Below are 11,501 nucleotides of genomic sequence, written 5' to 3'. Positions count from 1 at the left end.
TAAGGCAATGGCTTCTACATACTGCAGGGGACACCTTAGGCAAGAGGATGTACATTTCGGTGAGTTCAAAGAATACATTGATCACCACCACTAAAAAAAACCAAAAACCACCCTGTCTTACAGAGGTGATCCACACCTATCAGCCAATCACCCATTCCCACCACCCTTTTGAGTAATACCCCTCCCCACTCTCTCATTATATATAAGGGTCTGGTGACTTTTGTTTCAGTGTATCTGAAGAAGTGTGCATGCACACGAAAGCTCATACCAAGAACAAACTTAGTTGGTCTCTAAGGTGCTACTGGAAGGATTTTTTTATTTTTTAAATTTGTTTTTACAGAGACCTGTGAGCTCACAAACTTTTGATGGCAGTTATGTTTACAGAGAAATATGGCACTGAAGAATCTGGACCAGTGTTTTCTGCTTTTGATTGAATAAGAACAACCCTGTTGGTTACCAGTAAAAGTAATGTAATGATCATATATTGAACTCCATGAATGGGCAGACTTCAGGTTTGTGGGATTTCCCCCCTCAACTAGAACTCCGAGATCCACTAACTGGTGCAAAAGTCATACCAATAATTTCCTCTCCCCCTAACTTTTGAGGTCACACCTCTCTCTCTCATCTTAGTGGGGAAGGGGAACTACAGGGAATCAGAAGGGGCATGGCAAACACCATGTGCATGTGAATTAAACCAAGACAGCAAAGTAGAATAAAAATATTCTGTGTTTATGTAACGGAAGTGCTTCAGCATACAACTGGAGAGGAGACATTGCTAGAAAACATTTGTATAATTTCTACTGTTAACAAAAACATTGAAAGGTATCTATAGCAATAGGGGTATATGTACATACAGTATTTCCTTCAGTGTAATAAGAGGTACAGTATTTAAGTAGTTTTCCTTATCTTGTCACTGTCAATACAGGCTGGTCTGCATTAACATCACCTGAGAAACGTATTAAGCAGGGGGAGGCAGACATGAATTTTGTTTACTAATGCTGGCACCTGATAACACTGTTTTGGACCTTTGAGAGGGAAGCTACCATTTTCAGGGTAAAACTATGTGTGATGGCAGCAGACCCAAGATTTCAAACAAAAGTTAATTGAGCCTTGATAGGTAAATAAGTGGCATGACACCCCCTGCCCAATGCAGCCCAGAATAAAGTGAGAGGTCAAGCAAGATTGGCTGGCAATTCTGCTTCCTCCATTCTCATCCCCTTGAGCTCTCAACCGAGGAAAGAGTATGCCTTTGCCACTGTCTTTGCTCTCTCTCCCTGAAATGGCTCTTCCTGTCCTCTTGCCACAGAGCTGGCAAAGAACTAGAAATCCTTGTAAAAAGTCCTCCCCTGAGTCTCAACGCCATTCCTTCTGTTTATCAGTGCAGAGAAAAATGGCCAGTTAGCTAATTAACTGACTCACCAGCTCCACTCAGATCAACTGGCCAAAATGGCAACACTAAAGTATGTAGACTACAAGAAAAGCCCAACAATTCATTATGTCTTTGTCTAGATTTCTCCAGTACTACTAGTTAACAAAAGCAGGAAAATACTAAGGGTTAAGGACAGTGGTTCTGTTCAGATATTGTTTCTCCCTGGGATTATTCTGCAGAGAGATCAGGAAGGGGTTGTGGGATCTCCCTCTCTCTCACACTCCCTTCATCACAGCAAAGAAAACAGGAGGTTATAATACTCTCAATCTACATATCAGAAAGAAGAAAAAGAATAGGAAAAGTGTTGCAGAATCAAAAGAACAGGAAAATCTTTTACACTGATTTTTAAAAAAATCCTTCTGATTAAGAAAGTGAGCCTAAGAGAAAACATGCATGAAGTTCTTGAGAAACATGAAGCCCAGTGCCTCACTGTGTTAGGGTATACACAACTAGTTCTTTGGATTGTAGATCTACATTCTGAGCAAAATCACCTTCCTATGTAAATTTGTGCTGCTTTTCCATGTCAGCCTCTCATTCAGTATAAACCACCACACAACAGAGCCTCAACTGATGGCAACAGCAGTTGTCTACACAGTATTTGGCGTCTTATCTTGGGAGTGTCCAATAATCCCATTTTTCCCCCACGTGTTTAAAACAGGGTGGTTTTTCAAACACACACATACTCTATTTTTACAACTTAAACCACAAGGTTCCTCACGACTTTGAAATCATCTTCATTGCAATTCCATACTCAAGGAATCACCATCACCACCATAAGATCTGAATTTAAAATAGCTCTATTTATGGCTGTAAGCTGGCAAGACAGGAATACTCTAGGTCCTAACATGGTACCCTATTCCAGTTTCCATCACACAACTTCTGACACCAGCTGTGCAATCAGTTCCCGTGTGTCTTTCAAGCTGGAAGAGATCTCGAAGCCATCTTCTGCCACATGAGTACCGATCAGGAACATCTTTCTCTTGTCTCCAATTTCAGATAATGCCAAAGCATCATGAATGTCTGTGATACAGTATGCGCCTTCAATATCCTGTCCAAGAGAAATGGAAAAGGTTATACCTTAATCTACCGATCCGTATTTTCTTCAAAGTAACACCTGCTACCTGAAGAACTGCAGAATAAAGAGCACATTGTGACCCCATTAGAAAATGACACGTTTGGAATGCTAGCAATAGCAACCATCTTGGACCCTGCAACTGGCAAGTGAGACCTTGTTAGTGATGCTACCACTACCCAGCTGGCCATGACCCATGACAGGGCCTTTTCAGTGGTGGTTCCCTGTTTGTAGAATGCTCTCTTTGACAAGGTGTGCCTATCTCCCTCATTATTAACTTTTATAAATAATTTGAGAATATGCTGAGGCACACCCAGGCATTTGATGGCTGAAAGACACTAATGTTTGCAACCCTGAGATGACTGGATGAGAGAATGTTTTAAACTGATTTTAGAATGCTATTTTTTATTGTAACTGCTTTCAGAATTTTTAAAAAACAATTTTTAAAAAATGGATGTGGTTTGCCACCCTGAACTTCGGGAGGAAGGGCAGGATTTAAATTGATTACAACAAAAACAACCTATCCTAGTAAGGTATTAAACCAAGGAGCACAAACCACCAACAAAATAAAAGAGGAAGCAGGAATAGAAAGAAAGGTGAAGCTTGCTAAACAAGAGAGTCTCAGTCTCTGTGTGCAAGACACCCAAGTGAAACTGTTATTATCAGAAACTGAGATGCACAACTCACAATGGATCAGCTTAGAAATTGTCCCCCAGGGGAGCCATATACATTCTACAATGACACACTTTCAAAAGACAAAACTACAAATTTTACTCCAAGTTCTAGAGTTCACATTTACCTGCTTATTGGCTAGAATCATAAGAGGTAAGGTGGAGTTACTCTGGACCAACTGATGCAGAAGCTTCTTTGCAACAGGCAAGCGTTTATGATCTGCTGAATCCACAACATAGATTAGTAGCAGGATTCTTGGCAAGTACTTCTTCCAATAGTCCCGTAAAGACTCACTGCCTCCAACTGCAAGTCAACAGCGCAGGAAGACAATGAATCAGCAACCTTGCAAACTAAAGCCCCCAATTGTTCATCAAAAGCTTGTCTGTATTCCTGGAACATCTGCTATCAAATGGTTTTGGGTTTTTTTGGAACTCAGGAATTCATAAAAAATCTTAAGGGAAAACGCAGTCATGGCAGACAAATTCCGTGAACAGTTTCCCACCACCACCCGTCATCTCTTACAATACATATAGCTGCAGGAAAATACTGAATGCAGTACGCATTCACTCAAAACATTAGGCCATGGCTGTTGTTTATCAAACCATGCTTTGTTTGATAAACCTGATCTCCTGCCTAGCAGCTTAAGTATGGTTATACCTTACTGCCAAATAACCACCATATGAAGTCAGGGGTTGCAGTTAGCGTTTGAATTTTGATTTGTCTTCACTATGGCTTTGCATTGTTTGTGAACCCAGCATTCTTCCTTAATTATAATTTGTTTGGCCACCCCATTCCAGATGCTTATTAAGCTACAAAGGCATGAGACTAAAAAACAAAACAAGCTTTCATTATTTGTTTAATTGGCTGGGGAACAACTTGTGGTTAGCTCATGATCTGATAAACAAAGCACGTCTTAGTGTCATGTGCAAACCAGGGCACTCAATTAATTTGGGACTTCTTTTTAGTGGACAGTTTTGGGGTCTTGTATCTCATATTAGTCTTTAGACAGATCATATCCATTCCCTTTGTCATTCACTTATTAACCATTCAGTTACTTTATCAAACAGACATTTTCTGATAAGTTCTTCATTTTTGTATTCCTGACCCAGCACCTATCTTTATAAACATAAAACATTTACACTCTGCTCTTCCGCTGCAAAAGCACCACTCAGGCTGGCTTACAATGTTTAAAATTTCATAAACACCTAAACAATATTGTAAAATAAAAAATAATTTTAAAAAGCATAAAATAGTGGAGAAAAACACCCAGCAATAAAATAAGTCATTTAATGGGGAGAGAGTTCCAAAAACAAATGCCATAAATGTGAAAAAAATAAACACTTCTGTTTCTGTTCTGCTTCATTTTGTTGAGCACAATCTTTTAATAACTAGTGGACAGGCTGTCCAAACAACACGTAGAAAATGACTAGGGGGGGGGGGTCAACAGACGACAGTGTTTCATGTTACCATTGCAAGCCTCAAAGGCAAAACCACAACCAAGGAAGACATAATCATTGATAGTGTTTTATATATATTTGCCATGCAAAAAAGAGTGGAGATGTAATAGTTATGAAAGGGTCAAGGGTTATTTACTATATCAATTCCAGATGCACTTAATTGTCCCAGTGTGTTTTGGGCCAACAGAGGATACGATTTGCATGGAGACACTCAGGTTCAATATCTAACATTCTAAAATAACCAAAAGGATCACAGGTGGCAGAGCTGTAAAAGGCTCTTCCTCAAGATCTTAGAAAGCTGCTACTAGTAGGAGTAGTCTCCTTAAGCAAAATGTTATAATAAAGGATGCCAAAAAAAGTTTCTCATTAGATACCTATGCTTACTTTCTAGGAATTCCATCTTCATTTCTTCTGTGCTGACACACACTGCATTGAAACCCTCCGTGGGAGCTGTGCTGCGCTTCACTTGGTTAGTTGCTAGTGAGTGCAGCACACTGGTTTTTCCAGCTCCATCCAAACCCAGAACCAAGATTTGCTTACTTGGTGGTACATCCTACAAGGCAAAACAACCAACACATCATGCCAGGGATACATACCGGCTAGATGGACATACGCACTGTATGCTTCCTGGGTGTGGGTGTGTGCCATCAAGGGTGGGATTGTGTGTGGCAGAAAAGAGGAGGAAATTAGAATGAAAGTTCACATTAGGCAACAGTAAAATGTCTTCTGGCTCCATAACTGTCAATAACAACAGGGCACCTAGCTTCCTTAACCACCCTGATTTCTTCAACCAAACTGCCTAACAGTAAGATTTTACTTTCATAAAAAAGAGAAATTGTCGAAGTTAGTAAGGGAAAGTCACTATATGGTTTAGTAAAATATAACTGAGGAAAAAAATATCTGGAAGGGCAGTATGGTGGAATGGAAACTCTTTGAGGGTTTTTTTAATAAAAAAATTGTAACATAACAGCAGTGGTAACCTGACCCCCCAAGTTACTAAACTAAATTTAATCTTCTGTGACTTCATTTCATTGGGCCAGATCTTTAATCCAGTGGTAAGAAGATTAGTTAACAGAGGAAGAAAAGGGAAGGAGGGAACACGCAATCTGCAAAGAACAAAACCCAACCACTGAACATGAATCATCACCAAGTCAGCTCTGCCTGCCTTAACTGATTCCTGCCAAGGTGGAAGAGCCACCCTCAGGGGGGTTTCTATTCTAATCTCTTTCCTCTCTACGACATTAATAGGATTCCACTTTACTGGTTTTAGTGTAATCCAACCCTGGCCTCAAAGCATCACTGAAGTCTGCAGAGCACAATGTTTATGCCTCAGTATCAGAGTGAACATGAAGAGAACTATAAAAGCTACCAAATGATTCCAGAAATTGAAGTTAGCCCCTTATTTTATGCTAGGTTCTTCCCCTGGAATAGCAATGCAGGGAATCAAGTGGGAGGTATCAGCACGTTTGGGGTGATACTGAGGTTTGCAAAAGTTGCTGTTTTACAAACAAAACAACCTTAGATGGACAAAAGCCCCAGACAGTCATTGAAGACTGAGCATGCTCAGTAGTCATGGAATGCTGAGCGTCAGAAAAATAAGCAGAAACCTGGAATGGGAATTGAATGTTCTGCTTCAGCTATTTTCTGCTCACAGCATTCTGGAAAAGGGGTTGGCTGGCATACTGAAAAGGAGAAATTCAGGAAGGGATTAAGATGCACTGCAACATTTTGTTGCAGGTCTCACCTGTATAGCTTATGCTAAGACATTTGTGAAAATTTGACAGCCAGAAAACAACAAACTTTCTTTCTGTTTACGAAAGCTCCCAAGTTTGGTCACTGCAAATGTGTGTTTGTGTGTGGGGGGGGGGGGGGTTGTGGCCCAGGCCAGTGACAGCTGACAAGCTAAATTTATAAAATGAGCTTCTGTGCTTCCACAATACCCATCTTTATGACCTCATTTCATCTGATACCACTGGATCTTTGCTTGGGTTGAATCTGCATGTAGAAAACTGCAGAAAAACTGCACGGGAGAGAGGCATGACAATCTCCACATGGGATTTGCACATTTGTGTAGTCATTGTTGTTATTATTTTTTACAAAAGCTCTCATGCAGATACAGAAACATAGGCCTTTTTTATTAGCAGAAGTTGCAAGAGAGCCAATCTCGTATAGTCATTAAGAGTCCTGGACTAGGACCTAGGAGACCAGGGTTCAAATCCCCACTCAGCCATGAAGCTCATAGGGTGATCTTGGGCCTGTAACTGTCTTTCAACCTAACCTACCCCACAAGGTTGCTGGGAGAATAAAGGCGAGAGAGGCAGAACGATGCAAAATTTAAGCTCCTTGGAGAAAAAGTGGGATATAAACGTAGCTGGATCAGATTCACATTCATTCAGAAGTATATCTCACTGAATTAAAGGTTTGTGACAATCTGAGCATTCAACTTCAGCAGTCAAAGCGATCTTCAGTTCCTACAACTTTTGCCACTCCTCCTTCCAAAAAAAGGCAAGCCGCCTAGCATTTCCTCTTTCCCAGCTAGGTGAAGCAGACAATGTAATGGTATTAAACCCTCCACAGTACAATATCAATAGCAGCAGCAGCATATCTTTCCAAACTATGACCTGACACTGCTCTCCGCCCCCCCCCCCAAGAAAACAGCAGTTTTATGGTGGAGGGGGGAGCGACAACCAAGAAAGGAAATTTGTGGGTGTGCGCAAAACCTTCCAAGTATCTAGACTGCATTTCGTGCAACGATGGCAAATGTAATTCTCGCACACGTGAGACGACCAACCCGCGTCTGGCTTGCACCTCTTCAAAAATGTAGGATGGAGAGTCAGTCTCACACGACAGAAACCTAAGCAGAAGTCTATATGAGTAAGAGCCCTCCTCCATGCTGCCTTTCCCTTTCTGTGCGCTGGGATTTATTTCCCGCTGTGCTTTCGCCCAGGCGAACCTGAAACGCGCGCAGGGGCCAGACACGCGTTTTAACTTCCGTGCTAGCTGCTCGTGAGAACCGGGCCTAAAAAAAACTCCGAGGCAACCATATATAGGGGAAACGCAGGGTGGGTTAGCTATATATGTTTACCTGGCTCTCAGGGGCCCTTGCTTGAGCGCTGAGTAAGGGCTGCTGCTGCTGCTGCTCCTGCTCCTCGGGCCCCTGAGCAGCTTCTGAGGGGAAATAGCTCCTCCATACCGCGTAGGCGACCCCGCCGGCGACAGCAACCGCCGTCCCCACCAGAGCGACCTGCCGAAGGCTGCCCGCCATAGTCAGCAGCAGGAGGAGGAGGAGGGAGGCAGCTCAGGGCGCCGCCCCTGCCGCGAGGCGGGAGGCATCGTCGCCCAGGCCAAGGAAGGGAGCGAAAGGGCGCCGACCGTCGGAGTGAGAGGGAGGGCGCGTTCTCGCGCTTCCTCAGAAGCGGCTAGGCTGGCCTTTCCCACTGCTCCGCCCCGAGTCGGAGTCCTTCTCTCTTCCCGCTCCGCTCCACTCCACATTGCTCCACTCTCACCACAGTGGCGTCCTCTCCACCAGTGGGGGCCCAAGTTGAACAAAATATTTTTTCTGCGATGGGGGAGGCACAGTGCTGGATTTACGTATAAGCTAAACAAGCTATAGCTTAGGGTCCCACTCTCTTGGGGCCCCCAAAAATTTTTAAAGGAACACAGCAACTGGATGTACATTTCCAAAATATAAGATAAAAAATAAAATAAAACCTATATACAGTAACAGTGTTTTGTGTTGTGTAGGCTCCTGTTTGTTATGTGCAAACGGCTTTAGATACCTATTAGGTCCATAAATTACCATAATCAACACAAAAAACAGTGACAATTTCTTGTTGACAAAGGACAGCTGGACATATAAAGGGCCCCATTACCTTCAGTAGCTTAAGGCCTTAGCAAACCTAAATCCGGCCCTGGCGGGCAGGTAAGCCCCGCTCCGCATAATCGATCACCTGCCACCCACCCACACTATTTGAATGGGAATCTTCCTCAATATTGAGGGGGTGCAGGGGGGAGGGAGCTGCACTCCTCAATATTTTATAGAAGTTGGAACCTAGTTTAGTCCATCAGAGCATAAGAGCCAACTCCTAGATGCTGAGGACTCATTGCCCCACCTCAAATAAAATATTTGAGGGGGCCTCCCCCTCCAAAGTTGATGGGCAATGCCATTCAAATAGTGTGTGTCACGTCATGTGATCAATTGTGCAGGGCGGGGCTTATCTCCCCCCACAAAAAAATATTTTATTCAAGTGGGCACATCTGCGCCTGAGGGCAGGCTCACTTTCTTCCAAGTTAATATGGGCTCCATATTAAGGTGACTGCCTCAGGTGGCAGAATCTACAGGGGCAGTGGAACCTGTCACTGAATCATAGAGCCATAGAGCTGGAAGGGTCCCTGAGGCTCTAGGCCAGGGTTTCCCAAACTTACTGTAGGTCTCCAGCTCAATCATCCCTGACTGCTGATCCTAGCTAGCAGTATCAGTGGTCAGGGATGATGGGATTTGTAGTCCAAAAACAGCGGGGAAACCCAAATTTGGGAAACCCTGATGTAGCCCAACGCCCTGTAATGCAGGAATATGCAGCTGTCCCCTTACGGAGATCAAACCTGCAAACTTGAGTGTTATCAGCTAACCGAGTGAGCTATCCAGCTAAAATTCTTGCACCTGTCATGGAATCCAAGGTGGCATACAGGGGTGCCTATTTGAGTAACATATTGGGAAAAGTTCTTCTTGATGTACACCTGCACTCTTTTCTTGTAACTTGAATCCACTGGTTCAGGTCCTACCCTCTGGAGAAGGAGAAAACAGGCTTGCTCCAAAATGCTCCATCTTCCATGTGACCCCTTTCCAGGCTAAACATGCCAAACTCCCATCAAATGGCTTGATTTCCAGACCCTTGATCATCTCGGTCACCCTCTGCACACATTCCAGCCTGTCAATATCCTTCTGAAATTGTGGCACCCAGAATTGGACACAGTACCCCCAGGAGTTGTCAGACCAAGGCAGAATAAGAGCAGGACGATTACTTTCATTGAGTAGGACACTATACTCCTGTCGATGCAGCCAAGGATAGCATTAGCTTTTTTTGCTGCTGCATCACACTACTGTGGCCTACTAGGACCCTAAGATCCTTTTCACATATACTACAGTCATACCTCTGGTTACGTTCACTGCGGGTTGTGAACGCGGCAAACATGGAAGTGTTTACTTCTGGGTTTCGCTGCACGCACAGAAGGTCTGCACATGTGCAGAAGCGCGATATTGCACTTTCGCACATGCACGGTATCGCCACTCGGGATGTGGACTTTTCGGGGTGCGAACAGCACCCCGGAACGGATCGTTCTGCAACCCGAGGTACCACTGTAATGGCAATCCAGGTAACCCCCATCTTATATCTGTGCAGCTGGCTATTTCTGCCCAAGTGTAGAACCTTACATTTGTCCCTACTGAAATTCATTGTTACGTTTTGCATGAAAAGGAACATAGATGTAGTAGGTGGCATAGAAATTAATAAAAAAAAATTCACAGAAGGCAAAGATACACACTGAGGGAGACAGAGTTAGGACATATTTCTTTAAAGTATTGTTCCTGTGCAAAGGTGGATATGGTAAAGATTACAGCTAAAAGAGGTTTGTTCATCACAGTTCTTTGAATTTTGGTGTCAAATATTCTTGTGACATCCAACAAGTTTCCATCACAATTCAACACTGACAGTATGAGAAGTAGTATGTGGCAGAATTTATTATTTGACAATTGAGAAAATGAGATTTATTACATTTATATGTGATCCTAAAACTGGAGTTTTCTGGATAGCTTACAGTGGGGGAAGATGCATATAATTATTAAAAAAAAGTATTACTGGCACACATGTTTGGAGGAGCTTATAAACCCAAACCTAAAAATTTAATAGTTAAAATTATGGGTGTCAAAATATAAAATGGAGCATATGTGAAAATTTGGTTCAGCGTTACCTTCCACACATCCAAAATTTATTACTGGGTACCAGAGATGGTCACACCATTTAAGTATCAGGGTCACTAAAGCAGTCCAGGAAGCTAAACTAAGAGAAATGTGCTACATTGCTAAGTAAAGGCCGTTTTTCTCTCCTAGCAAAAGTTTAGCGACAATAAATTACTTGCAGATCCTACAGATGGAGACCTTGAGCATGACATTTCTATGCACTGAGACAGTAAGCAAACTGTTTGCTTTGTAGATTAATGGATACAACAACCCTTGGTCTCCAAGAGAAAAATCTTAGTTATTATTTATTAAAAGTATTTATGCATTGCCTTTCTGCCCACAAGGCAGCATAGAGCAAGTACAAACAATACATATCAAAAAACACAAATTAAAAGAAGAAAAGGACTATTATTAAAACAAAACCACAGAACTATAAATGCATCAAAAAGCCAGGCAGAACAAAACAAGTTTTTACAGCCCACCTAAAAAATAGGCAAGACTGGGCCAAGCTGACCTCCCAAGGGAGGAATTCCACAATGCTACAGAAAAGACCCCACCCAAGGTATCCAGCATCTCTCCATGGTGGTACGTACAACAGGGTCTCTGGTGAGGGTAATAATTTTTGGGCATGCTCATACAGGAGGAAGAGATATCCTGGCCACAAACCATTTAGAGCTTTATAGGTAAGAACCAGCACCCTGAATTGTTCTTGAAAACAAACAAGTGTAGCTGATGTAAGACTAGTGTTTTGGTTCCATAAAGTGGACACTTGATGAGAGTTTTGCACCAGCTGCAATTTCTGATCACCCTTCAGTGATGGCCTTATGTAGGACAAACCCATGCAAGACTGAAAACTGTTTCCTTAAAGCCTGGAATGAACAGACAATGACAATGCCACCATGCATAGATATTGGC

General features: G+C 42.7%; 1 protein-coding gene across 1 annotated transcript; it reads right to left on the bottom strand.

The window, feature by feature from the left end:
* Nucleotides 1-2,070: 2,070 nt before the first annotated feature.
* On the bottom strand, nt 2,071-7,925 carry ARL9 (ADP ribosylation factor like GTPase 9). Its single transcript, XM_033173320.1, has 4 exons — nt 7,716-7,925; nt 5,015-5,183; nt 3,301-3,476; nt 2,071-2,477 (listed from the first exon to the last, which is right to left on the bottom strand). The coding sequence occupies exons 1-4, from the start codon at nt 7,893-7,895 to the stop codon at nt 2,298-2,300; spliced, it is 705 nt and encodes a 234-aa protein (XP_033029211.1). The 5' UTR covers nt 7,896-7,925; the 3' UTR covers nt 2,071-2,297.
* Between the last annotated feature and the right edge of the window lie 3,576 nt (nt 7,926-11,501).

Source organism: Lacerta agilis, chromosome 16 (genome assembly GCF_009819535.1).
Source record: "Lacerta agilis isolate rLacAgi1 chromosome 16, rLacAgi1.pri, whole genome shotgun sequence".
NCBI lineage: Eukaryota > Metazoa > Chordata > Lepidosauria > Squamata > Lacertidae > Lacerta > Lacerta agilis.
This window is presented reverse-complemented; position numbering and strand designations above follow the sequence as displayed.

Bases quoted from the DNA above. Each gene is read 5' to 3' on its own strand.
- ARL9 (XM_033173320.1), bottom strand. From the start codon at position 7,895: ATGGCGGGCAGCCTTCGGCAGGTCGCTCTGGTGGGGACGGCGGTTGCT. The intron at 5,184-7,715 runs GTAAACATATAT...TTTGCCTTGTAG, and splicing joins CAAGGGCCCCTGAGAGCCAG to GATGTACCACCAAGTAAGCA. The intron at 3,477-5,014 runs GTAAGCATAGGT...GTTGACTTGCAG, and splicing joins GAAGATGGAATTCCTAGAAA to TTGGAGGCAGTGAGTCTTTA.